The sequence below is a fragment of the Fonsecaea nubica genome, assembly GCF_001646965.1.
Source record: "Fonsecaea nubica strain CBS 269.64 chromosome Unknown Scaff30, whole genome shotgun sequence".
Taxonomy (NCBI): domain Eukaryota; kingdom Fungi; phylum Ascomycota; class Eurotiomycetes; order Chaetothyriales; family Herpotrichiellaceae; genus Fonsecaea; species Fonsecaea nubica.
The window spans coordinates 109,043-132,884 of NW_019173703.1; the positions used below are offsets into that span (position 1 = coordinate 109,043).

The window sequence follows — 23,842 nt, forward strand, 5'->3', positions numbered from 1 at the left end:
GTACCACGTTGGGTTGTCCGCTAAACTGACCGGGAATGGGCTCTTCCGGACCGAACCTTGGGACGAACAACATCACGTTTGGTACAGCAATTCGCATTGATACGGAGTTATGGCAACGAGGTATTCTTAGCGGCGGCGGCGCCGCCACCGGACGTGCCTACAGACAGCGCTCGTCCAGTATTTTTATCTTTCCTATCCTGCAATAGCCGTTTGCAGGCTATCACGGAGGTATGGTATACGGAGGCATGGATGGAGACAAAGGAGGCAGGGTCTTTACGAAGGACATTGTGAGAATGTTACCAAGTTCACCGGCCTGGTGGACGGGGTGATCGTCGTATTCATATGAAGAACTGTAGATACGGGACAATGACTATATCCCGGGTTCGACCAACCATGTTTTTCTGGACCTTGAGCCTTTATCCTATACCCAGTAGCCAACGGATATTAATTTCGTCTTCCAATCTAGACGGGCCTAACGCAGCCTATCCTCTTCCCAAAAACGCCAATCTCGTGGTGTTGTTCCCGTTGTGATACCAATCTCGGCCATTCCTTTCCCAAAGAGTACCTTACCCCTCAAGACAATTCCATCAATGTTGCATCAACTCCACAGGCGGACGTGCCGTGCTGGCCATTATCTTCTTGGACGGAATCTCCGCCTCCAGCTCCACGTCGGATTCATCTTCGGCCTCCAGCATTACCGCCGGAAGCGCGGGGCTGTCACCGTGGGCTTTGGGGTCGTAGATCAAAGTCGAGCTTCGGCTCCGATGCTTCTTTGGTGATGCATCGGCCGTGGGGGATGTGTCTGCAGACACTCCAGAGACGGCCGGCGCTCGGCTGGCTTTCAACCTCCGCAGCCCTTCGGCCGTGTATTGCACTTTGGCGTCGTCTTCAGAGGCGGAGTCGTCGGCAGCGTTGGTAGGGGCCGATGTGAGCTTGCCATTCAGTTTCTCCAGCTTCGACGCTAGATCTTCGGCGTGGACATGTGTATTTGGAGGGTCCTCCTCTTTCATTTCCCAGCCCACGGGAGGGCTCGGTGGGGGGCTGATAAAGAACAACCTCCCAGCGTCCGGTCGGTCGAGGTATTTCTTCTCGTCCCCTATCGGGGTCGGTTCACCGAAGTAGCACTTTGCGACGGCATCTCCCATTATCGCAGACCCGTCGATAACCTGTCTGACGGCAATGGCGGCATCGACGTCGTAGAAGGAGCAGATGATGCGGTGCATGGACTTGAGCGGAGAGAAGGAGTTTAAGGGCGCGATATCTGTGATGTGTTGTCTGATTGTCGCCAGGGACGCTGGGTGGAAGATCTTGGGATCATCAAGGCGAGTAATCAGGAGAGTGTTGGAGGGAGGTGCTGGTTGGGAAAGAGGCGGGAGAGATGAAAGGTCGATTGAGAGAGGTGATCGGGAACGTTTGGCGGATAGAGATGGGCGAGGCGAGGAGGCGGTTGATGCGGGAGGAGAGTTTGAGGAAGGGATCTGTGTTTGCAGAGGGGAGAGAGGCTGTCGTTGTATGTCTGCCATGGTGTCCAGCCAGATAACTTGTTCTCGAGTCTGATAGAAGACGAGATTCTCAAGTGAATTGGGAGAGGAAAAGTGATTGGAAAGCCTTGTAACAATAAGAAGAGTCTTTGTAGTCGCAGTACCCGGGCGGTACCTGGGATGGCAATATGATGCGCAGGGCAAAGAATTTGTTGTCAAGTGAGGCGCAGTCAAGGCTGGCCCATACGTAACAGTGGTTGGCTTGTTGTTTTCGAGGATTCGAGAAGATCGACCAGCCAGATTTGTGATAAGCGGAGAGGGCGGAGGGAGTGGAAGGCTAGGCTTCTAAGGTACCACGATACTTAGACGCGTGGGGCGGGCGCAGGAAGGCTGGGAACGGCCATGCAGTGCCACCCATTCAAATCTCGCTCATCTCGCTCGCTGGAATCCCGTCGCCGTTGGGGCCACCGGGCCCGGAAAAACAAATATTCCATGTCACTTCGTCTTGGCCGAGGCTGAGCCTCCTTTTTGGCTTTTGCCACCACACACACTATCACCTCACCCACTCGTGCCACTGCGTACCGAAGTTGCTCATGCGCTCGTTCCTCCTGGTGCTGTCTCATATGACGAGACATGGCTCTCACCAATACCGCGCACGCTGTGGCTCAGCCTGATAATACCAGCTGTCATCGTGAACCCCAGCCTCATGGCTCAGCTGTGATAGACTGTCGTCTTTCCCACCGAGTCTTATCACAACAAACCAAAAGTGCAGCCTCGGCTCTCCAAATATGCGGAGAATAGCGGCCAATGGTACTAAACATCTCCGCACTCATCGACCTTCTACCTTCTACTTGTCCACCGGATGTGCGAATTTCGTCAAAGCAGGAGGACCGATTCTCGGAACCGAATGAATCATGTCTCGTGTGTGGATGTGTGGATGTGTGTATAAATACGAGCACCTATGGAGTTCCCTGGCCATGGATATGTTGCCCATTTGTCTAGTCACCTCTTCAAATCACGAACATGGCGCCATCGGCCACCACCAACGGCTATGGGGGGATGTATCTCCCCGACGACGCTGATAGAGCTGGACTTGCTCTCAGGGAACAAACGCGCCCACTGTTGAACAACCCATCACCGGATGATGTTGAAATTCTGGAGCAATTGTACGGTTCCCGGAAGAAGATGCGTATCGCCGTCCTCGGTGCTGGCATGTCTGGGTTGAACTTCTTCAAAACCGCGGAAGAGAGACTGAAAAATGTCGAGATCATATGCTACGAAAAGAACGCCGATGTTGGCGGCACCTGGTATGAGAACCGTTATCCAGGCTGTGCCTGTGATATCCCCAGTGTGGTATATCAGTTTCCCTGGAGACCCACGTCATGGTCCCGGTACTACTCATACTCGCCCGAAATTTGGGACTACATCAAAAAGGTCGAGCAGGAGAACAATTTTATTGAGAAGTATGTCAAGTTGCGGCATCGAATTGTCGCTCTTTCTTGGGACGAGGGCACCGCTCAATGGACCGTCCGTGTGCAGGACCTCACCACGGGACGGGAATTCGAGGATCATGCAGATATAGTCATCGACGGGGGTGGAGTTTTGAACAAATGGAAGTGGCCGGATATCCCTGGTCTGCACGATTTCAAGGGCACCCTCCTTCATTCAGCCCAATGGGATCAGAACACGGATCTCAAGGGTAAACGGGTCGCACTGGTCGGGGCGGGAAGCAGCGCTGTTCAGATCCTACCGAACATCTACGACAAAGTCGACAAGGTATATACCTGGATTCGGAACAAGATCTGGATCACAGCCGGTTTCGCTCAAGCATTCGCAGGCAAAGATGGTGCCAATTTCATTTACAATGAGGAACAACGGAAGCTGTTTGATGATCCTGACGAGTATCTGGCCTACTGTAAAATGATCGAAGGTGAGCTCAATCAACGGTTCGGCTTCATCATCAATGGTTCCGAGGCACAAAAGGCAGCCCGGGAATACTCTGAGAACGAAATGAGGACGCTGCTCAAAGACCGGCCGGACCTACTGGAGAAGATCATGCCGACCGAGTTCTTCGTCGGGTGCCGTCGGCCGACTCCTGGAAACGGATACCTGGAAGCCCTGACGGGCGAAAAAACCACGGCGTTTGCATCGCAGCTGCAAAAGATCACGGAAAAGGGCTTCATCGATCCAGACGGCCAAGAGAGGGAAGTCGACGTGATAATCTGCGCCACAGGCTTTGACACCTCGTACAAACCCCGTTTCCCGCTGAGTGTCAACGGTGTTTCGAAAAATGAAGAGTGGAAAGATCACCCTCACGTCCCTTCGTACTTGAGTCTCGGCCTGGCCGAGGTTCCCAATTATTTCGTCTACGGCGGCGCTTACTGTCCGTCGGCACATGGCAGTTTCTTCCCCTTGATCGAAGGGTACTGTAACTACACAGTCCAAGTGATCGAGAAGATGCAGGTGGAGAACATTCGGAGTCTGCGACCCAAGGCGAAGGTGGTGGACCAATTCTTGAGACATGCAGATTCCTTCTTGAAGAGGACTGCATGGACCGGTGAGTTCTTTTGTCCGCTCTTTTTTCCCCTGATCCTGTGGTGGATGGCAGTACAACATGGCATGAGTAGAAACGGACATGTGCTTACCTCTTGAATAGGACCCTGCTCAAGCTGGTTCAAGGGCGGCAAAGTCGACGGAAAACCCGCCGTCTACCCGGGCTCGCGGCTTCATTTCCTGCGCCTGCTCGAGAAGCCGCGCTTCGAGGACTACGAGATCGAGTACGACGACCAGGACAACATGTTTGGCTTCTTCGGCAACGGCTTTCACGTCTGCGAGAGGGACGGCAGCGACATCACCTGGTACATGGGCAAACCTGGGAGAGAGGTGGACGAGGAGAAGATTAAGAGGGTCATGGACGGCACCAAGGGAATTGAGATGAAGAGGGCGTCGTGATTAATGTCGGTGGACTGCGTTCTATCGATTTTGTCAAAGGTATCTTATTTCTTCGATCAATGGATCTGGCGTGCTCGAATAGAAGGGGCAGAGGGAGGCTCGGGAGCAATGGTATAGACACGAAGACGCCAGTCCAGTAGAACATAGAAGGTAGAAGGTAGAGCATAGAGCACATAGACAGATACCACACACACGTGATGTTTCAACAACTCCCTCCCCACTACCTACTAGGTAGGCAGACAGGCACAAGTAACAGACAGACGGACGATATGGACATGTACTCTCTCGATACATACAAGTCTAGACTCGAAGCATAGACCATACATGATACATGATACGTACATACATAGACGAGGATGGAACTTTTTCGTCTTGATGACATCACGAGTCTGGCTGGCTACGGTGTGTGTGGACCACTCTTCCGCTTCCGCTTCCGGTAATACGAGACCTTCCTTTTTTCCTGGTCTTTTTTCCTTTTCTCAGCTCATGGGAAAGCTTGGTACGTGCTACCCAATGTAGGGGCCATGTGTGTCAGGGAAATGTGTTCCGTGAACACTTTATTTGGTCATGAGGTTTACGGTCGTTTCATTTCGTTTCGTAACGTAATCGCGAGTTCTCTCCGCAGGGTCACCAGGTGGTGGGTGGGTGGTAAGTGGTGGAGGAGCAAGATCAAGATACCTGGGCATCAGTCACACCATATCATCATCTCATTCAACTCGGATCCCTCGAGGTGTCATCATTTTTGTCCCCTGTCCTTTCCCGAAACGTTCTCGTCTCTTTTTCTTTTTGTCGTTATTGCTCCATGTCTCTCGCATCGCAAATATTCTTCAGATTCGGGAGATCTTGCTGTCGCTGTCTACACTTTGAACCCAGCCGTCTCGGATCACGGGATTACCACGCCGTCGCACGTCCACTCCTTACCCGGATCAACGCTGCAGACGTGAGAACGAGCACGGGAACGGGAACGGGAACGTCGAAAACCGCCAGGATGAAGTTCACCACCCCATCCATGGATCCGCCGAAACACGAAATGGCCTATTTTCCCGACATGACGACCTCGTTACCCAGCGAGTCGGGCGACTTTCGCCGGGTGCTGTGGACGGGGTTGTACAGTCAGTTGGTCCTCATGACGGTACCGGTGGACGGAGAGATCGGAGACGAGGTGAGTCTCTCCTGGTCCCTGGTCCCTGGTCCCTAGTCTTCTGGGTTCTCTGGCGATTCTTCTGGCGGATGGTTGATGTTGTTGAATGCTTTAGTGTGGCTTGTTGCTAATATCGTGGCTTGTTTTTCTCTGTAGAAACACACCGTCGACCAAATCTTGACATTCACATCCGGCAAAGGAAAGGCCACCATCAACGGCGTGGATCAAGACGTCAAGGCTGGAGATCTCATCATTGTGCCGGCGGGCACGCAGCACCAGTTCATCAACACCGGTCCGACACCGTTGATCTTGTACACTGTGTACTCGCCGGCCGAGCACAAGCCGACCACCGTGCACAAGGACAAGGCACAGGGCGACCGCGAGGAGGAAGAGGGGATCGACGAGCCGCCCGAGTGGAGTCAGAGGAGTAAGAAGGAGAATGAGGATTTGGGGCTGGTCGATCCAGAGGGTCACTGAAATGTCGCGGTAGTATTCTGTGAGGGTGACGCCATTGTCCAGAGGGATGGGTCGGTCGACAGTGTGTCTGATTCTCCGAATGCTGGAACTTGTATGCCAGATAGATGGTTAAAATAAGTCTGGTGACCAGAGTCTCGAGCACAGAATCATCTTTTCTTCTTGCCCACAACCTTTGTAAACCCGTCTTCGTCCACCTCGGGCTCGGGCTTCTGCTTCGGTTTCCAGTCAATGTCAATGAGTGACGGCGGCGCATCATCCATCTGCACGTCTGCTCGATCAGGGAACCCATTCCACTCTTCCTCGTCTTCCTCATCATCATCGTCATCGTCCCAATCCGTCTCTTCCGCATCCTTGTCCTCCCCCCTGACGATACCAACGACCTTGTCACCACCTCCGTCTTTCTGCTTCTCCTGCCACTTTGCGTAGAGGTCGATCAATTCCGAGACGTCTCCCGCGCCCAATTTCGTGGCGCCGCTCCAGATCTTGGCGGCCGTCTCTTCGGCGCTGCCGTCGTCGACCACGACCTCGAACTCGTCCAGCATGACCTGGATGAGCACCTCTTCCAGGTCGCCGACGTCGGCCAGTTGCGGGGGCGTCGACGTGAGCAGTTCCGACACGGCGCCGGCGAACCAGTCCCGCTTGTCCTTGGAGACCTCGGGGGAGCCGCCCCAGGCGTTTTGGATCGCGAGGGTCAAGGCCGGCCAGGACCAGAGGTGGAGGGCCACCAGCAGGTCGATCTGGGAGGAGAGAGATTGAGATGAGGACGCTGTCGCGGTGGGCGTGGGGCCCGGAAGCGGGCTGGGTTGAGACATTGCTGAGTGTTCGACGAGGTAGGAAGAGGGAGAAGCAGGGATACGACAAGTGGTTCTGAATTGATTTGTGAGGTGTACCACCTGTACCGAGTAGAAAATGCCAGCCAATCTGCCAGTCACTCGAAAATTGATCTGCGTGTCTGTGGCACAATAATTCAGAAAAAAATATTCTGGTGGTCGGCGGATCGGGCAATCTTTCGCCGAGAATATGCCAAAAGATGTCACTACATACCGAGTGCGAAGTAACACTACACACCGTTGAGACACAAACAGAGAGTGAAACGCGTCAACAGGGTACAAGTCAAGTCACGTCAATGTCGAGAGGCAAGGTCGATCGGTGAGCCCTAGTGATGAATAGAAATCTGTCAATTATTATCTGACTGACCTTATTATTTCTCTGCTTTCCTACTCTAAACCAGTGCCTGCTTCTAACGACTCACCGCCAATAACCTCACCACACAGACAGGTGGATAACCCCTATTTTCTTAATACACATACGCTCAGACAATCAATCGTCACATTACGCCGAGATCTACTGTGTCAGAGACTCGCTTCGCACTCAAGACCGCCAAAATGGGCGAACCCAACTCAATACCGGCAGCACCAATGGCGGACCAGGACGAGCGGGCAGCCCTCACCTCGCGTATCATCCCGACCATGAGTCTCTCGGTGGCTGAAAACCCTCTCACGGCGCCCTTGGCCCCCGTACAGGCGACGTCCGCTTCAGAGCGAGCCGCCGCGAGGTTCAAAGTGGAGGGCAACGCGGTCCTGACGGGCGGAGCGGGGACATTGGCCCTGGTCTCTGCGCGGGCACTGCTGGAGCACGGCGCCGGTGGGGTCGCCCTCATGGACCTGCCCGTGACGATCCAGACGTCCTCGGAGGCGATAGCGCGACTGAAGGAGGATTTCCCCAACGCAAAAGTCCACACCATCCCCGTCGACGTGACGTCGGAGGCGGAGGTGGACCGCGCATTCCAAGCAGCAGAGGAGATGCTCGGCAGTGTCGACGTGCTCTGCTGCTTCGCGGGCATCGTCGGGTGCGTGCACTCCGTCTCCGCGACGGCCAGCCAATTCCGCAAGGTCGTCGACGTCAACCTGACGGGGTCGTTCCTCTGCGCCCAAGCCGCGGCGCGACGCATGATCGCCTCCCAGTCCGGCGGCGCCATCGTCTTCACCGCCTCCATCTCGGCCTACGCGACAAACTTCCCCCAACCCCAGGCGGCCTACAACGTCAGCAAAGCGGGCGTCGCGCACCTGACGCAGAACCTCGCGGCCGAGTGGGCAGTCCACGGCATCCGCGTCAACTGCATCTCCCCCGGGTACATGGACACGGTGCTCAATGCCGGCGACAACCTGAAACCCGTGCGGGACATCTGGGCCAGCCGCTGTCCCATGGGCCGGATGGGCGACGTGGAGGAAATCACCGGCCCCGTCGTCCTCCTCAGTAGTAGGAGGGCGGGGAGATATATCACCGGCGCAGATCTGCGGGTGGATGGAGGTGCCTTGTGCTTTTAGGTGGAATTCCTCTCGACCGAGACGCGGGAACCAGGAGTGAAAGGAACCTCACTGTAACAAATGAGATTACCTTCTCCCGAGCTCTTGCAGTTCATAGAAAATAGACCGTTTTCAATCTTCTCTTCCGTGACAAAAGGGGGTTGCCTCACGGATGATCCATTGTATGCTCAAAAAAGTAATATATTCTTGTATCTAGACATAGACATATTGATCACAGCCAATGTGGGATATTCTCGCTGCAGCACATCATAAAAAGAATTCCTTTTTGTGGTTCGTTCATAGAATGCACCGCAAAAAAGGTGGGGTAAAAGTTTGGAACTTTCTCTCCGCTTTCGCCCTCGCGTTCGTTTGCACTTGCGAACCCTTGAAAGAACAGGACATCTGATTGCATCTTGTGCTTGCATGTATGGATGTGGTGGTCTCCCGGTCTTTGCGTGTTTGTTCATTTCCAGTGGACACGGCCTAGTCCAGCCAAGCCATCTCAAAGGGAACAAGCAGATTGAAACCTGTAGAGACGTGCGTACGCACAACTTGACAGATCACCGAGGAGCGCAGCAAGACAGCCACACAGCCACAGGCCCGCATACGCGGCAACGAAGAGAGACACGACTAGAGACGAGAAGCCTACGCCTCTGGTTCATGCCTGGCCTTCTCTGCATCTTCGGCTTTGATGGCGTGCCGGTCTCCCTGCGCGGGAAGTTCCTGGTGGCTGCGCGTACTGGCCTCAGTCGACTCGCCTGGGGTGGTCAAGGCGGCGGCCTTCCGGATCATGTCCGAGTGTTCTCCGATGCCATAGCGATCTTCCCTGGGGATGTTGGGGTCGATACCGTTTTGGTCCGGGTTTTGCGGCGTCCAGGCGAGATAGTCGCGGCGAACCTGTCAAACAAGGGAAGTTGGTTAGTATCAATTGACGTGAGAATTTGAAAAGGCTAAAAAAGCGGGTGCTTTTGTAAGGAAAAGGACATACCTCAACGTAGTCATAAGCAAACTCGCCCAGTTGGTCATCGTCCATGCCGAGCAGCTCGGCCTCCTCTGAAGCACGCAAATGCAGACCCGGGATAAAGTTCACAATATAAGCCAGGATGGCGCTCATGACGAAGGCATAGCCCGTGCATGCCAGGATATAGGCGAGTTGGATATAGAATTGGCGATAGTTCCCAATCGGCCACCCGCCAATGGCAGTGCCTGTTGTTGGATTGGTGCCGCCTGTATTGACACCGTCGAGACCCACGACGTAGTCGACGCCAAAAAGAGCGTTGAACATCAGACCAATCATGCCGGCGACACCGTGCTCAGCGAACACATCCATGGAGTCGTCGATCCGGACCCAATACTTGACTAAAAATAACAGTCAGCACCACAAAAGCCCAAGCAGAAGGGACTTGGATATGGCTCACTCTTGGTGGCAAAATTGCAGCCAATGCCAGTAACAATGCCCAACACCACACTGCCCCATGTGTCAAGGTATCCAGACGCGGGCGTGGCCGCCACAAGTCCAGAGATGGTTCCGGAACACCAACCGACCATCGACCATTTCCGAGCGAGCCTGAAATCGAGCAGAACCCAGGCGGCCGCGGCAAAAGTCGCTGTCAAATTGGAATTCCAGCAAGCAATGACAGCCCTGAGATTGGCTCCAAAGGAGGAACCGCCGTTGAAGCCTAGCCAGCCAAACCATAGCAGGACGGTTCCGAGGAGGATAAAGGAAACGTTGTGGGGGCGGAAGTTGAGCATCATCTTCTCCTGTCTCTTTCCCAGAACCATGGAATAGGCCAAGGCAGACATGCCAGAGCCGATCTCAACGGGCCCACCGCCAGCATAATCCATAACACCGTAATTGAATGCCCATCCGTTGACATTCCACACCCAGCACGCGATCGGGTTGTACACGAGGGTGGCCCACAGAAAGGTCCAAACGAGGAATGGCATTAATCGGCCACGTTCGGCCACGGCGCCTGCAATGATAGCAGCGGTCACGCAGCAGAATTGCATCTGTGAGTCACCCGTCAGAGTCGTGTTACCAGAAAAGGACCAAGGTCGCTCACCTGGTAGAAGGAATAGAGGAGGCTAGGGACCAGAGGCGACCCGGGGCTGGGGGCCCCCAGAGTTCGTTTCAGGCCAAAGTGAACCAGATCTCCAATAAAGCCGCTTGTGCCGGTAGGGGAGAAGGTAAGTGAATAGCCCCAAAAGTACCACTGGAAGTTGATGACACTGCCTGCGGCCATGCAAGCCCACATCAAGGACAAGGCCGACTTTCGTCGTGCCAGGCCCGAATAGAGAAAGCCGAGGCCCGGCACCATGATCAACACCAGACATGATGAGATGATGATATATGCCTGGTCGCCCGACTGATACCATTTGTTCAGATTCTCCGTTCCTGCACCATGGTTAGAGAATCCGCCATCCGAACGCGATCAAGACAACGTACTTGAGTCTCCTCCTGTTCTCTCATTTGTAGCCAGAGAGTAGTCGGCTGGCGCGCCGGTCCAGTTGTACGAGGCATACGAAGGGAGAAAGTCAGCGATGTCGTTCGACGACATGGTGACGGCACCGTGATTGAGACGGGGTTCTGCAGAGGGGAGTGAGCCTCGGTAAGGGCGTTTTCGAGGCTGTCAAACTCCCAGGCAGGCCAGCTCAAGATATATACCTCGTCGCAGGAAGAGAAGAGTAGTCGTGAAAAAAAGAAAAATCAGGTGCCAATAAGCCAGCAGTCTAAGAAGTAATTTTCAAGACTTTACCGGACAGCAGGAGACGACGTGGTTGGTGCCGTGGCGATGATAAGGGCAGACGACATAAAAGATAGGAACAATCAAGCCTGTCAAGCACGCGAGACAAGAGATACGAAACGAGGTGGATGCCGTTTTCCAAGACTGTACAGCCCCAGGGATGTTTGACTGAAGAAGCAAGGGAAAGACGACAAGACGGAGCTAAAAGCCTCAGAAGATGTTTTTCAACGACATTGGACAGCTGGACAGTGGACATTTAGACAGGGTGGGAAAAGTTCGGTGTCGCGTCATGGGTCAGCGGAGTGGGAGTAACGAGGGTTGGAGGTGATGCATCTGTGACGGTCTCGATGGAGCAAGGGTCACGGCGATCTGAGTGGACCGCATGTCACAGGAACCGGGGGAGGAGCTTGTTACGGGTGGCCTCTGGGTTTGTGTCCGTATGTGTCTGTGGACTGGGATGAGCCGCTTGAGGTGTTTTTCTTTTCTTTTCTTGTCTTTATCTTCCACCTCTTTTCCTTGTCTTCCTCGAGGTATTGTTGCGGATTGGGCAAGACTAGGGAGGTACCTGGGTACGGTAAATCGCTCGTTGGTGGTCTGTTGGACTTGCAGCTTGTTTGGAAATTTGTGGGGTTGTCGTAGCTGGTTGGTGGTTCGCACTTAGCACGAGCCCGCGCGGACCGAAACCGAGGAAAAGAAAACAATACAATGCTCATGACGAAAAAGCTGAATCCGTATCTGTGATCTGGATGCATGTCTGGTGGCTTGGCAGCACGAGAAGCTGTTACAAGACTCGACGGCTTTTGGGGCCGAGATCCCCAGCCTGATCATATTGTCCTTCGGTGAGTGGTTAGCTGTCAATTGTTATCAAAGACATGTTTGCACGGAAGACGTGGTCCAGTCGGCTCCAAAGCCTTGGCCTGTGAATATCTCAGGGGACCTCATCAGTCGATCGCAAGGCCATCCTGCAGGCGTACCGTACGGCGTACGGACAGATGGACTTGGTATTCGGTACAACTGACTGACTGACTGACGGATTGACTCGAGAATAGACTTTCGCCCGATATCGGGAAGACTTGGTAGTGAGAGGGTGAACAACCCTGCTGGCAAAAGCAACAGCCCAACAACACACGCGACAAAGAGAAAATTTTTCGGTTGAGGGAGATTTGTGTCTCGTAATGCCAAGGCAGTTCTTAAAGACGGCAAGAAGCGAAGAGAATTGCTTCTGGTAATTGCAGCTTTCAACCAGGTGTAAAACACGGTGTAATCAGCGTGGTTATTCATTTCGTCGACGAGTGATTCAAGATAGAGGTTGAAAACGACCAATGGGAACGGCAAAGCTTATCAGACTTTCATGATTTTCGTGCAGACCCGATGCAGGGATGAGCCCGGCAAAAGACGCAGCGCGGGCATTAGCCTCATGCAAGGGCCCAGCTTATTTTCTGTTCCCTATCGGCGACTGTCTGTCCACTTTAACCGAGCGAGCGAAAGCCAATGATGCCAAGCGGAAATAGTTTGACGTCATAGGCACGTGAGCAGCCAAGCAACGTATCTCCTTTCTCAGCGACGGAACCTCGCAGCCTCCGTCTGGGGGATCATAGCTTATAGCCATGCACAAACTGGGGTGCATGCGAAAACAATGGCAATCCCAATCTGGAGTCCCTCAGCCTCTGCGATAGACCTGTCGCATGATGCGCATAATCTTTTCACGCATTAGCTCCCTCTGCTCATCGACCACACCTCCTCCAACTTCTCCAGGTCACGCTTAAAGGGAAAATTTTTTGTCCAGGGGTGAAAGAAATTTTTCACCCAGATTATCGCTTATGGCCCTTTAACAGAAGGTGCATCAGGTATTGTCGAATCGACGACAGCTCAGAACCCCCCGGAGAAGGATCGTGAGTGCCGTGCCTCCCTTCTGCATCTTTATCAGTCGTTATATGTCTTTGTTGTTTTATCCGCGCCACAAAGCTGAACAACCCCCCTCTCCACACCCAATCCTCCACAAAAAGAAACTACAAAACAATCTCGTCTTCGTATGGCTTCGTGTTTCTCTGGCAAAAGTCATGCCACCCCTGTCTCTGTTATCTCTTCCAAGACATCAAACCTTGAGGAGAGAGTTCGGGCGCCATGTGCTGCCGTTCTGGGCACACAGAGCTTGATGATGAATCTACCAACACCGGGTTTGATCGGATAACTGGGGACGGACACCGTCCTTAGCACGGTCTCTACACGCTACAAAAGCGGGCCTAGCACGGTACTCAGCCCAGACAACCGTACGAGTACTTGGACTGAGATTACACCAATGAAGTAGGGCGGGTGCCGATTGAGTGGAAAACACCCTACAATACACGCGCGTGTGTGCGAGGCTCATTCGAGGATTTACAAGGATTGATGTGAGGATCCCCGTCCCCCCTCTTCCCTCTGCCTCTTCCCTTCCCAGGCGTCCGGTTCTGTTGATCGTCGGGGAAGTGAGCTACGAAGATCACTTGATAGCGGGGACGAATGAATGTGCCAACCAGCCTTGCGAGTATAGTTCAGAACAGCTCACCTGAGATGACCTTCCAAGGGCGATCCGATGACCAGCATGACAGTCTACCTCCCTATCTAAAGAAGCAATATGCCTCCCGTCCCGACCCTTCGCGTTTGACACCAGCTCGATTACGCCATAATAGTGCCACCTGCAACCTCGCCTGTTTTCCCCTCCCTGCACGAATCTTTCTCCCAATGGCATCTCACGTTATTATCTGGGGGATTTCCTTTTTCTATGCACTTTTTTTCGCCTCGTTTCCCATTGGACGGAGAGACGGTCGGACGGTTTTCAACGTAGAACGAGCGCAATCTTTGGTTGGTTGTTTGTTGTCCCAATGTCTCGAATCAACTCTCGAGAAGATCTTTCGTGGCTAATATCCGCCGTTATCACGAGTCACCACTGAACCAGCTTCAATGCACTAACAGAGTAGATTGGACGATGATAGACAAGTGTCACTAACTCAAGGGCACGGCAACACGGTGATGTTATACTCCTACTACGCGTAGTTGATGGGTCTCCAAGTCTCTCCGACTCCGGACTTGGTTTTCACTTCTCAACAAAGCCGCAAGAAATTGATTTGAAAGGGAATACATATTTTTTGAAACGGGCATCACTACTGTAGGAAAGGAATAGAGAGATGGTTGGGTTGTTGCATCATGATATTGAACCTCAATAGCGCTCTTTCTTCGATCTATGTTAAGCAGCGACCTCCATCAGTTGCAAGTAAACTCCCCATCACAAAACCCTGGCAATCCACATCTCGGTGGACTGTCTCTTTAGTCTCGTATTATTGCTCTCGCTTCGTCCGTCCCTCTAGCTCATCGCAATGAGCAGCTTACTTCTTCTCCTCTGGCAGACTTCCGTATAACGTCTCAACAATCATTCCAGTGACCTCTGTGACACGCATAAGTTAGCACATGCTAGGCGGCAGCAAACTGGTTTGAGACTTACGGTATGGGTCGGCATTGGATGCTGGTCGTCGGTCCTCAAAGTAACCCTTGCCTTCTCGGGCGCAGGCTCGGGGAATGCGGACAGATGATCCTCGGTCGGCAACACCCCAGGTGAACTTGTCAATACTTGATGTCTCGTGTGCACCGGTCATACGCAGGTGGTTGTCTTCGCCATAGACCTTGATATGCTCGACGTGGCGCTTCTCCAACTTCTTCATGGCCTCCTCGATGTGTTTCATACCACCCTCTTCTCGCATCTCCTTGGACGACACATTGGTGTGGAGGCCAGCTCCGTTCCAGTCACCCGGGATAGGCTTGGGTTGAAATGAGACTTTGGCGCCAAATTCTTCGGCGATACGGTGGAGAAGCCATCGTGAAACCCAGAGTTGGTCACCCACTGTACATTGAGTCAGCTATCTTTCGCGACGCTGCGCAACCCATGCCGTGTGACTTACAATCGATACCCTCGCAGGGACCAACCTGGTATTCCCATTGAGCGGGCATCACCTCGGCGTTGGTCCCCGAAATGTTGATACCGGCATACATGCATGCCTTGTGGTGTGCCTCGACGATATCACGGCAGTAGACACGGCCAGTGCCAACACCGCAGTAGTACGGTCCCTGGGGTCCGGGGAAGCCACCCTTAGGCCAGCCATACGGCCAACCGTCGGCGGCCAAGAGAGTGTATTCTTGCTCCAGACCGAACCACACTTTGTGGGCGGCGTTGGCCTCCATTAATCGGAAAGCCTCGTGGCGATAGTTGAACTTGTTGGGCGTTCCATCGGGGTCCCAGGTCTCGCACATAACCAAGACGTTCTCGCCTAGACGGATTGGGTCGGGGTACATGGCCACGGGCCGGATGTAGACATCAGAATTGTCGCCCGGAGCCTGGCCGGTGGATGAACCGTCAAAGTTCCATTCGGGAAGATCGTCGACGCTCTTGGGGGCTTCGCTAAGAGTCTGGAAGTTTCAAGTCAGCCTGTGGCCATTTCTGCAAGTAATAATGGGATTTCGATGTGTCAAGTCTCGGTGGAGCCGCGTCAATGCTCGGCTGTCTATGGCGCGGGCCAAGGGGTGGTTTGATTGTCGTCTTGGGAAATGCCGAGATCGGGTGAAAGGCGATTGGCGCATGGCTGATTTCAAGTGGGCGGCGCAGCCTCGGAGGGGTCGAGAACGGGTGGTGGATAAGCCACGCCACTTTTTGACTGTGACGCCGCCGCAACTGGGTTTCCCAACGTGGGGTCTTTCCAGCCCGGCGGTGCACCCCTGCCAACAGGAAAGTGGCAGCCGAGTTCTCGTTTCGGGACTTTTTGGGTTTTTGGCGGGATTTCGGGCTGAGGGTGCGCGCCCACTATGGCCATGGGCAGGTCTCGTGTCGAAATGCCAGATGGAGGCACCGAGGGGATGAATTGCATGGACAAAATATCGCAAATGTGCTTACCTTTGTCTTATTTCGAAGGCCGTTGAATCCGTCAATCCAAATGTATTCAGCAAGGACTTTGCCTTTCTGGTCCAATTTCATGTATTTCTCCAACTGTGAGATAGGTTAGTGAGTGTTCGAATGGTGCGTGGTGTCCGGCGCAAGAGCGCAGGGTCGTGATCGAGGGTAGACGTTCGAGCGCAGTGTGGGAGACTCACATTGGAGGAGTTGGAAACAATGGTAGATTCACCGACGCCAGCCTGTAAGACGAATGTCAGTCCATATGAACGATGCCAGTTTTGATGTTGTGAGGCTCTCGCCGCAAGCATAGCTAGGGAACTCACCATGGTGGATAAGACGAGCAAGTGACGAGACTGAACAATGTGGATAGAGACAGAAGAGAGGAGAACAAAAGGTTCTTGGTGATTGTAGTTCAGAGAGAACAACAAGGAGGGAGAGCGACGAGGAGGAGAAAGGAAGTTTTGAGAAGTGAGAGAGGAGCGATAACAGGAAGGACAAAGAAGAAGCAAGCAAATAAATAAATGTCACAAAGGTGCATGGCATTGCCGCATGGGCGAATGGGGCAGCATTGCACCCTGGATGACCCTGGGCCAGCCTGCAGCTTGCAGTTGGGGGGGGGGGGGGGGGGGGAGAGGGGCTAGTGAGGCCTTTGTTGGGGGCCTTTGGGCATGGCCGCTTCGTGCCTCCCCCACCAAAAAGCCAGAGGAATTGGGCCTCTCACCACTGGCCGCCCATCAAGAAGCCCAGCTGATACGCCCCCGAGCCACGAGCCAGTCATGTTGGAGTGATGCCCGGGTCGTTACTAAAACCGTCAGCTTAACAGTTGGAGATTCCTAAGGCTTCAAGGGTCCAGCCCTGGTCACCACCTCTACCGGAACCACTACTTGTAATTATTCCTCCCTACTGGTCCTTGCATCCATTGGGGTTTGAGAGAGACTGGGTCTAATCGACTAGTGAGAGAGCAGCTCAAGATAAGGAAAAACAAAAAGAAGTCGATCGGATATTCCTCCCTCACGCCATGGCCAACCTCGCTCGCTACGTAGCACATCCTCAGGCATTGACGATGTTGCTCACTGCGCACAAGAGCGACGGTGATGATGACGGCCATACCTCAAGGCGCACTTCTTGCCATTGCGACTGGTCCAGCATGTAATCGTGGGTTGGACGGTCAGCACACCCAAGAATCCAACTCAGATGCCAATTTCTGGGCTTCCGGGTAAATTAGCTCAGTAGCACGAGACATTCCAGATCCAACTCTCAGTTGCTGTGGAGGCAAATGAAGCGAAACAGGCGAATAATGAGCAGCTACTCGAACAGACAATCGTTCAACCACCCCCACCTCTCCTTGACTCTCCTCCCTCCGCCTTTTCGCGATGAACTGCACGGCTGCTTACGATGTCGTATTATCATCAACCCGAGGGGCCGGAGCCAGGCAGGCACCTTTGCCGTTCGGTGTGCCCAGCGGTTTCGTTCTTGTCATCGCCCCAGTTATTATTATTACTACTTGTCAGGCCGTTGTACCTTGCAGGTACCCATTGCCAATCCATCAACCACCGCGTATGATGATGAGAACATTCGTCTCTTTTCATAAACGTCTCGTGCAACGCAGACTTTGGTTCTCCCCAGCTCCTGTTCGCCTTGCTAAGCGAGTTGTGTGTAGGTCTATGTGTCCCGCCTCTTGTGATATCCGTCAGTCCATCCACCTAATCGCTTGACTGCTACCTAAACGAACAAAACAAACCATCTAACAGGATGGGGTATCTTCAAGCCAGCAACAAAAAGAAAACGCAACCCTCTTGATCTGAAGCCAGGAAAATGTGGCGTTCATGCAGCCTCCCCGCATTCCCCTTGCGCCGAAGCTTATCGCCGATAGTTGATTGGTTAATGACCTGCATTTGAACGATCACGCAAATGACATAATGAGGTTTAGACCCGTGACTGTAGAGGGACTTTAAGCCGAGAGGGTCGGAAAGAACAAGCGTTGGTGTGGCACTTGGCACGCATCCTCCAATTCCTTCTCGTGCTCCTCCAACCCATCAAGTCTTTTCACCGCGCGTCTTGTTCAGTAGAAGCAGCCGCTTTTCTTTTTCCCGTTCCTCTGTCATCCTGTCCTTCTCATACATCGTCCACAGGTGCAGTGCATGTTTGCGAGCCTCTGTAAGGTCGGGCAGCATGGGACAGTGTGGTTGGGGTAACTCAGAGCTGCCCTGTTTCCGCTCTTCCAACATCTGAGCTTCTCTGTGCCCCTGCGCGATTCTCGCATGCTGGATCCATCGCTCAGTCTTCTGGGTATCTCGCACTCGTCGTCGAACACTGCTGTGGACTCCTTTCGCTGTGTACGCTCCTAGACCAAGCAAACCCGAGATAGGCTTCAACACCAACCCGCCAATGCCTCGCGCAATGCCTTTGGGCAACGCCGACATCCCATCCTCCTGGACGTCGAGGTAGGGAATGCGGACGACACCTGTCACTCCGTCGTAAAGCCCGAACCAAAACTCCTTGCCCGCCACCTCCAGCCCCGCGCGAAATCCGTTGATCCCTTGCGGAGAAGGCCGCACGGTTTTGTCGCCATACAACCGGGGTGCGTTGTGAAATCCAAGAGCCAGGGCATTCCACATTTGCAAAGGAAGTACTGCAATGGCTTTGCTGGAGTGGCCGATCCCCTTTCCCACATCTTTCAAGATCACGACCATTGGGTCAGTGCGATCCGAATTTGTTGTTGTGGTCCTGGACAACTTCGAGGCATCCCTAGCGATGGACTGGTTGAGTCCGGATTGACCAAAGGGCAACTTCATTGGCTCTGGCTCTCCATGGAAATTGACCTGTTGCATGAGCCTTGCATGCTCTCTCCTCTGCTCGTCAACTGACGTGCCACGCGTGGCCAACGCAATCCGTCCTGGCAGGGTCAGTCCTTCAATTGCTGATTTTTGCTTTTGCCTGCGCCTGCGCTTCTCGTAGTGTTTGATGTCTCGTTTCGTCGTCTCATGCATCGTCATCAGACCACGAAATGCTTCTTGGAAAGCTTGAACGAGCACGCCGCCGGCACCGGTAATAGGCTCCCCAGGTCCTTGAAAGTCCGTCCACTCATGGTTTTTGGCCAACTCCAAATTGGACCAGTTTATCTGTTTACTTTCCACCAGCAGATTCGCTGCCAGTGCCGACAGTCGTGTATTGGCGTGCTTAGTCTGCCACACGGCAACGCGATCTGGGAAGATGCTACAACGCATCGAATAGGGACCATCGAGATTTAGGTGGCGGTGAAAAGAGTCCACCGCGTTCTCTGCCCCATCGCCTTCCTCTTGAATGCTTTGAGCAATGGCTTCCGCTTTGGCTCTGGCTTCGGGCTCGAGGCACTGACGAATCCCCTCAGCGAATTTGTCGCTGTCAAGTTTCTTCAGAGGTAATGCCTCTTTCGCACCCGCACCCGCTCTTGCGACCATCGCACTCCAGAAAGGCTGATCTCCAAAGAAGGGAACGATCATTGTTGGCTTGCCGAACCTCAGCCCCGCAGCTGTGGTTCCAGCACCACCGTGGTGGACCACTGCGTCAACACGTGGAAAAAGCCAGTCGTGGGGTACATTGTCAATCAGGAAGATGCCGTCGGGCTTGTCCATACCATCCCCCATACCGCCCCATCCTCTGCTGACCACAGCACGAACACCAGCCTTCTCGACTGCCTCGAAAACCATCTTCGTGAATGCCCCCGGGTCGCTGATTCCCGAGATTGAGCCAAAACCTATGTAAACAATCGGCCTTTCATCTGATCTCTCGAGAAACTTCACTAGATCTTTTGGAGGATTGTAAGAGGTGGCCAGATCCAAGAAGACGTAGCCTGCGATGTCTATCTCGGGACCCCAGTCCTGAGGCTTCGGCACCAGGCCCGGCGACCAGAGATATGTTACCGGAACCTTGAGACGAGAGAGTTGACCAGGAGCCCAGAGAGTTGAAACAGGTTCCAATCCTAAAGTTTGGGCACGGAATCGGTTGATCAAGTCGCCCAGTCCCTGCCATGTCATCAGATCGACCAAGGGATAACTCATGAAGTTGGTGTACCTCTGGTCCACATTGGAAGCCTTGATATTGGCCAGCGGGTGAGGAAACGCTTGCGTAGGGGAATAAGGAAAGGTAAAGACCAAGTGTAGCGGGATACTCAGTCTCTCTGCGCAGTGATAATGAGCGAAAGAAGGCGGATTGGCAATGATGGCATCGGCAACAAAAGGAGGCTTCGAGCGCATTAACTCCAGGTTCGCCACGTCCATTTCGTCGTCGGTAGCATTGATGCACGCCCTCCAAAACCCTTGGAACATTTGATACATCGACTCACGCCTTTTGCCTATTTCTCCGGACTTGACAGTCTCAAGCGTCGGTATCAACCCAGGATTTTTGACCATGAATGCCATCAGTTCGGAGGGATCTCCACCCACAGAAAAGAATTCGAGACCAACTTCCTTCTCAACGAACTGCTTGAAGGTAGGGTGCGATGCAATCCGTACCCTGTGGTGGTACTTGTCTTTCAGAATCTTCCCGATTTTCAAAAAGGGCTGAATGTCGCCACGGCTACCAATGACCATAATTACTATGTTCATCGAAGGAATGACAAGGTTGTGCTTGTCTCTGAGGAAATCAGCCTTAGCCTTGTCCGCCACTTTTGCCTCCTCTTGGTAGTCGGGACCCAGCTGATGTCGAATGGTTGCGCCTAGCGCTTTGGCAAGGTAGCCTGTCTGAGCTGTCTCATTGACCGAGATATTCAATCTGCCATCCCTGGCTACTCTCCCTTGGGATTGAAAGAATTCGTTTCCTACCTTCAGATGAGACGGCCTCCGGTGAGTCCGAACTCGATTCAGCTGGGATTTTGAGAGGGCATTGTGAGCGGGATAAGTCTTTACCCTGTGCATTCCAGCTATGTTGTCTTCATCTGAGGAAAACGACGTGTCCGACTCGCCCGAAGATATTCGAGGTTCAGTATTTCGTAAAGCCGGGTAGTTCACCGTGGACCGATGCTGTCTGAGGGGTGCTGAAGTCCTCGAGGTAGTAGGGCTAATAACTTCTGTCTCGAACTTGCGCGAAGCAAGGCGCGGCCTTTCGAAGTTGCCATTCTGTCCAGCATCTTGTCCAACCTCTTTGATACTCTCTTGATTCTGTGTATGTGACCCACTATGCAGTGTAGTTTCTGAGCATTGACGGGAGTCGTTGTGTTCTGATTTCGGTCGTTCCGGGTAGGGAAATGAGGTGGGAGGAGGATCGAAGGTAGGACTGGTCTTGTAATCTGTAGCGGAAGAGGCCAGAGGCGCGAGCATTTGCGCCATATGAGGTGCTACGATGATTCCTCCAGCATAGTGACTGTCCGCAAGCTTGGTGGGCTCTCTGACAATGGACACAAGGAATGGCTGCTTCCGTCAACTTGGAACGCAAGACCGGGAAAATCCAAGCAATCGACCCTGCAACGTATTTCACAAGAATTCTGTCAAGCAAGACTCGTAGATGACATCTACATAACTAACGCCAAAAGTACCGCGGTCGAGAAGACAGGCTGGAAGAAGACTGAACAAGGAAATTGAGCGCCTGAGTAATTCTTCCTGGGTAGGGCTGGTAGGCCACTCGTTAACTTGTTCCTGGCGGGAGTGACCTCACCACGGTTGCGTCATGAGGCGCTGGGCGCCACCACAAGCCCCAAGCCTCCAGCCTCAGTGCACCCCCAACCAGATAAGAGGAGTTTCCAAGGCCATCTATCTACTCGGTACTGGTCCAGACGTACAGTTGCAAACTTGCTTCTGATGTCAACCCTGGCGTGATGCGGCACCAAGCAGCTTTCACCCGTCTGCATAGGACGTTGGAGTTGAATCTCTCACTACCGTTCAGTGTGTGCCTCAAAAACACCTTCGTTCCACGATCGAATCAGGACAGCAAGATCATCGTGGCTAAGTTGGAGACCACCAAAGATGAACCCTTAGCTAACAAAGAACCCAGCCACCCCCAGGATCCCACGATCACTCTTTGGGGACCACAAGTAATCCCTAAAGGCTAGATCCTCCCAATCACTCGCAGACACACACCCGAGCCAACCACCAATCTTCCCTTGTCTCGCTAAGACGGGCCTTTCCATCACGGTGTCCTGCACTTCCAGATCAAGGTTTGCTCAAGCGGATCGTGGAAAAAACTGTTGAATGTCGACTAGATGGCATGAGGAGGTCCTAAGACCAGGTCCCCTCAGTCCGCATCTGAAAACAAAGTCCTCCAGGTCTCCTTGACGGCATTCATTACCCGGATCTGCCTTGGACTCCAACTGTTCACCTGCCAATTTATTACTCGACTATCCATAAGCTACAACCTTATATACCCCATCAAGACCGCCTTCGGACGTACGGCTAGATATCGTTCACACCATGGTGTAGGAGAAGTGGCCGGATCAAGCAGGTCGGCCTTGAGCATCGACCACAGTTCTATACCCTGTACGACAGCGGGTTTCCTATCTGGACGAGAAGACAGCGGATACCTGCTACGAGCATTAAACATTGGACCGACAATGTTCCCCAGGCTTTAAGTTACAGTATTGTCAGCACTGGGGAACTCAAAACTGCATCGACGGGGATTTCGAAACGTAACGTGTTCAGCAAAAAAAAGTTCCGGAGTCGCTTGGAAGAAAGTTTCAAGGTATTGTCCATTCGGAGACTATTATCAGTTCAATGATAGAGCATCTTTCTCCCAGCGCACGGCCCCCGGCCAAAATCCGACACGTTGAGTGAGCTGCAGCACAAGTCGACATGGATCGGCCGCGACACCATGACCACCATTACCTAGACCAATCCCGCACCCCAGTCTTACAAGTAGGTTCACCAAAACCCTCCCGAGTCTACCGTCTTCCGACCCGGCGCCCCTTGTCCATCCGAGAGTTGGGCTGAACGGGCCAGATTTGCTGGCCAAACCGGCCTATCCAACCTTCAGCCATGCAATCGTCCTGCATTCAGCCCAGTCGCGACACAGCCTAGTGCACCTTTCTTCTGCGCCCTGATTGCCGGAATCCAAAGCCTCATCGTCATCGGCACACACGATATGCGTGGGACAACTCGAACACTGCACGGTCATTCTGATTATGATAGGGCTGAAAGCCGGTGTATTTAAGAAACCCTCCTCCTCTGGGAAATGCTCGGTTCTCCACCCACTGCTCTGCCGGCTCCTCCACTGACTTTTTCGGTGGGACATATCTCTGTTGCGTTGCGGTTTGCAGCGCCGAAAAGTATGTGGTCTCTTTTTGGAACAGGATCTCGGCAAGGGCTGGTAGGCTGTCGCAGACAAGAAGTGCGTGGACTGGATGCTGCGACTGCTCAAATGTGTCGGGCATATACGGAGTATCATCGAGCCAGTGCACTAGTGTGGTCATCATCAGGATCCACCATCATCCCCTTGTGCTGACGGCCTCGTCCTTGTCCTCGAGGTCTGCTGCCAGGTACGCCGCACCTGGTGCAGTCTCTGTTCAATGCCTGCTTCGATGACGGCTCGTGCGGTGGTAGGAGGGAATAGGTTGGATTCGGTACACAGGTTGTACATGAGGCGGATGACATCGAGTTTCTCTCGCTCGGGCACGGCGGTCCAGACGGCATTGACGTCGGCCCATTTGGAATTGGGATGAGCGGCACAGTATTCACCGTGGACCCTCCGGGCAAAGTTCTTGAAGTTGTCAAACTGTCGGTTGCTGAGGCCAAGCTTTTCCTGCACTTGAGCGGGAGAGTCTCGCAGCCTGATGGGCGTTGTGCTCATATCGAAATCGAATCGGAATCTGCGAGTTCCAACGGGTACGGCAGAAGGGGAAGAGGTCAGCAAGTGGA

At 53.4% G+C, this 23,842-nt stretch overlaps 9 protein-coding genes across 9 annotated transcripts; 3 read left to right on the forward strand and 6 right to left on the reverse strand.

The window, feature by feature from the left end:
- Positions 1–587: 587 nt before the first annotated feature.
- AYO20_05267 (hypothetical protein) lies at positions 588–1,523 on the reverse strand (the record flags this gene model as incomplete). Its single annotated transcript, XM_022643561.1, has 1 exon — positions 588–1,523. The coding sequence occupies one exon, from the start codon at positions 1,521–1,523 to the stop codon at positions 588–590; it is 936 nt and encodes a 311-aa protein (XP_022500429.1).
- A 981-nt stretch (positions 1,524–2,504) lies between these two features.
- AYO20_05268 (hypothetical protein) lies at positions 2,505–4,433 on the forward strand (the record flags this gene model as incomplete). The annotated part of the gene is made up of 2 exons (XM_022643562.1): positions 2,505–4,038; positions 4,138–4,433. 2 exons carry the CDS (start codon positions 2,505–2,507, stop codon positions 4,431–4,433), a joined length of 1,830 nt encoding a protein of 609 aa, XP_022500430.1.
- A 988-nt stretch (positions 4,434–5,421) lies between these two features.
- AYO20_05269 (hypothetical protein) lies at positions 5,422–6,051 on the forward strand (the record flags this gene model as incomplete). The annotated part of the gene is made up of 2 exons (XM_022643563.1): positions 5,422–5,595; positions 5,731–6,051. 2 exons carry the CDS (start codon positions 5,422–5,424, stop codon positions 6,049–6,051), a joined length of 495 nt encoding a protein of 164 aa, XP_022500431.1.
- Positions 6,052–6,197: 146 nt separating this feature from the next.
- Positions 6,198–6,863, reverse strand: AYO20_05270 (hypothetical protein; the record flags this gene model as incomplete). The annotated part of the gene is made up of 1 exon (XM_022643564.1): positions 6,198–6,863. The coding sequence occupies one exon, from the start codon at positions 6,861–6,863 to the stop codon at positions 6,198–6,200; it is 666 nt and encodes a 221-aa protein (XP_022500432.1).
- Positions 6,864–7,436: 573 nt separating this feature from the next.
- Positions 7,437–8,378, forward strand: AYO20_05271 (hypothetical protein; the record flags this gene model as incomplete). Its single annotated transcript, XM_022643565.1, has 1 exon — positions 7,437–8,378. The coding sequence occupies one exon, from the start codon at positions 7,437–7,439 to the stop codon at positions 8,376–8,378; it is 942 nt and encodes a 313-aa protein (XP_022500433.1).
- A 624-nt stretch (positions 8,379–9,002) lies between these two features.
- Positions 9,003–10,915, reverse strand: AYO20_05272 (hypothetical protein; the record flags this gene model as incomplete). The annotated part of the gene is made up of 5 exons (XM_022643566.1): positions 9,003–9,254; positions 9,346–9,716; positions 9,776–10,367; positions 10,421–10,752; positions 10,804–10,915. The coding sequence occupies 5 exons, from the start codon at positions 10,913–10,915 to the stop codon at positions 9,003–9,005; spliced, it is 1,659 nt and encodes a 552-aa protein (XP_022500434.1).
- Positions 10,916–14,463: 3,548 nt separating this feature from the next.
- On the reverse strand, positions 14,464–16,345 carry AYO20_05273 (glutamine synthetase; the record flags this gene model as incomplete). Its single annotated transcript, XM_022643567.1, has 6 exons — positions 14,464–14,522; positions 14,580–14,975; positions 15,034–15,538; positions 16,020–16,112; positions 16,217–16,258; positions 16,343–16,345. The coding sequence occupies 6 exons, from the start codon at positions 16,343–16,345 to the stop codon at positions 14,464–14,466; spliced, it is 1,098 nt and encodes a 365-aa protein (XP_022500435.1).
- Positions 16,346–18,055: 1,710 nt separating this feature from the next.
- On the reverse strand, positions 18,056–21,325 carry AYO20_05274 (hypothetical protein; the record flags this gene model as incomplete). The annotated part of the gene is made up of 1 exon (XM_022643568.1): positions 18,056–21,325. The coding sequence occupies one exon, from the start codon at positions 21,323–21,325 to the stop codon at positions 18,056–18,058; it is 3,270 nt and encodes a 1,089-aa protein (XP_022500436.1).
- A 1,727-nt stretch (positions 21,326–23,052) lies between these two features.
- On the reverse strand, positions 23,053–23,774 carry AYO20_05275 (hypothetical protein; the record flags this gene model as incomplete). Its single annotated transcript, XM_022643569.1, has 2 exons — positions 23,053–23,384; positions 23,468–23,774. 2 exons carry the CDS (start codon positions 23,772–23,774, stop codon positions 23,053–23,055), a joined length of 639 nt encoding a protein of 212 aa, XP_022500437.1.
- Positions 23,775–23,842: the final 68 nt, after the last annotated feature.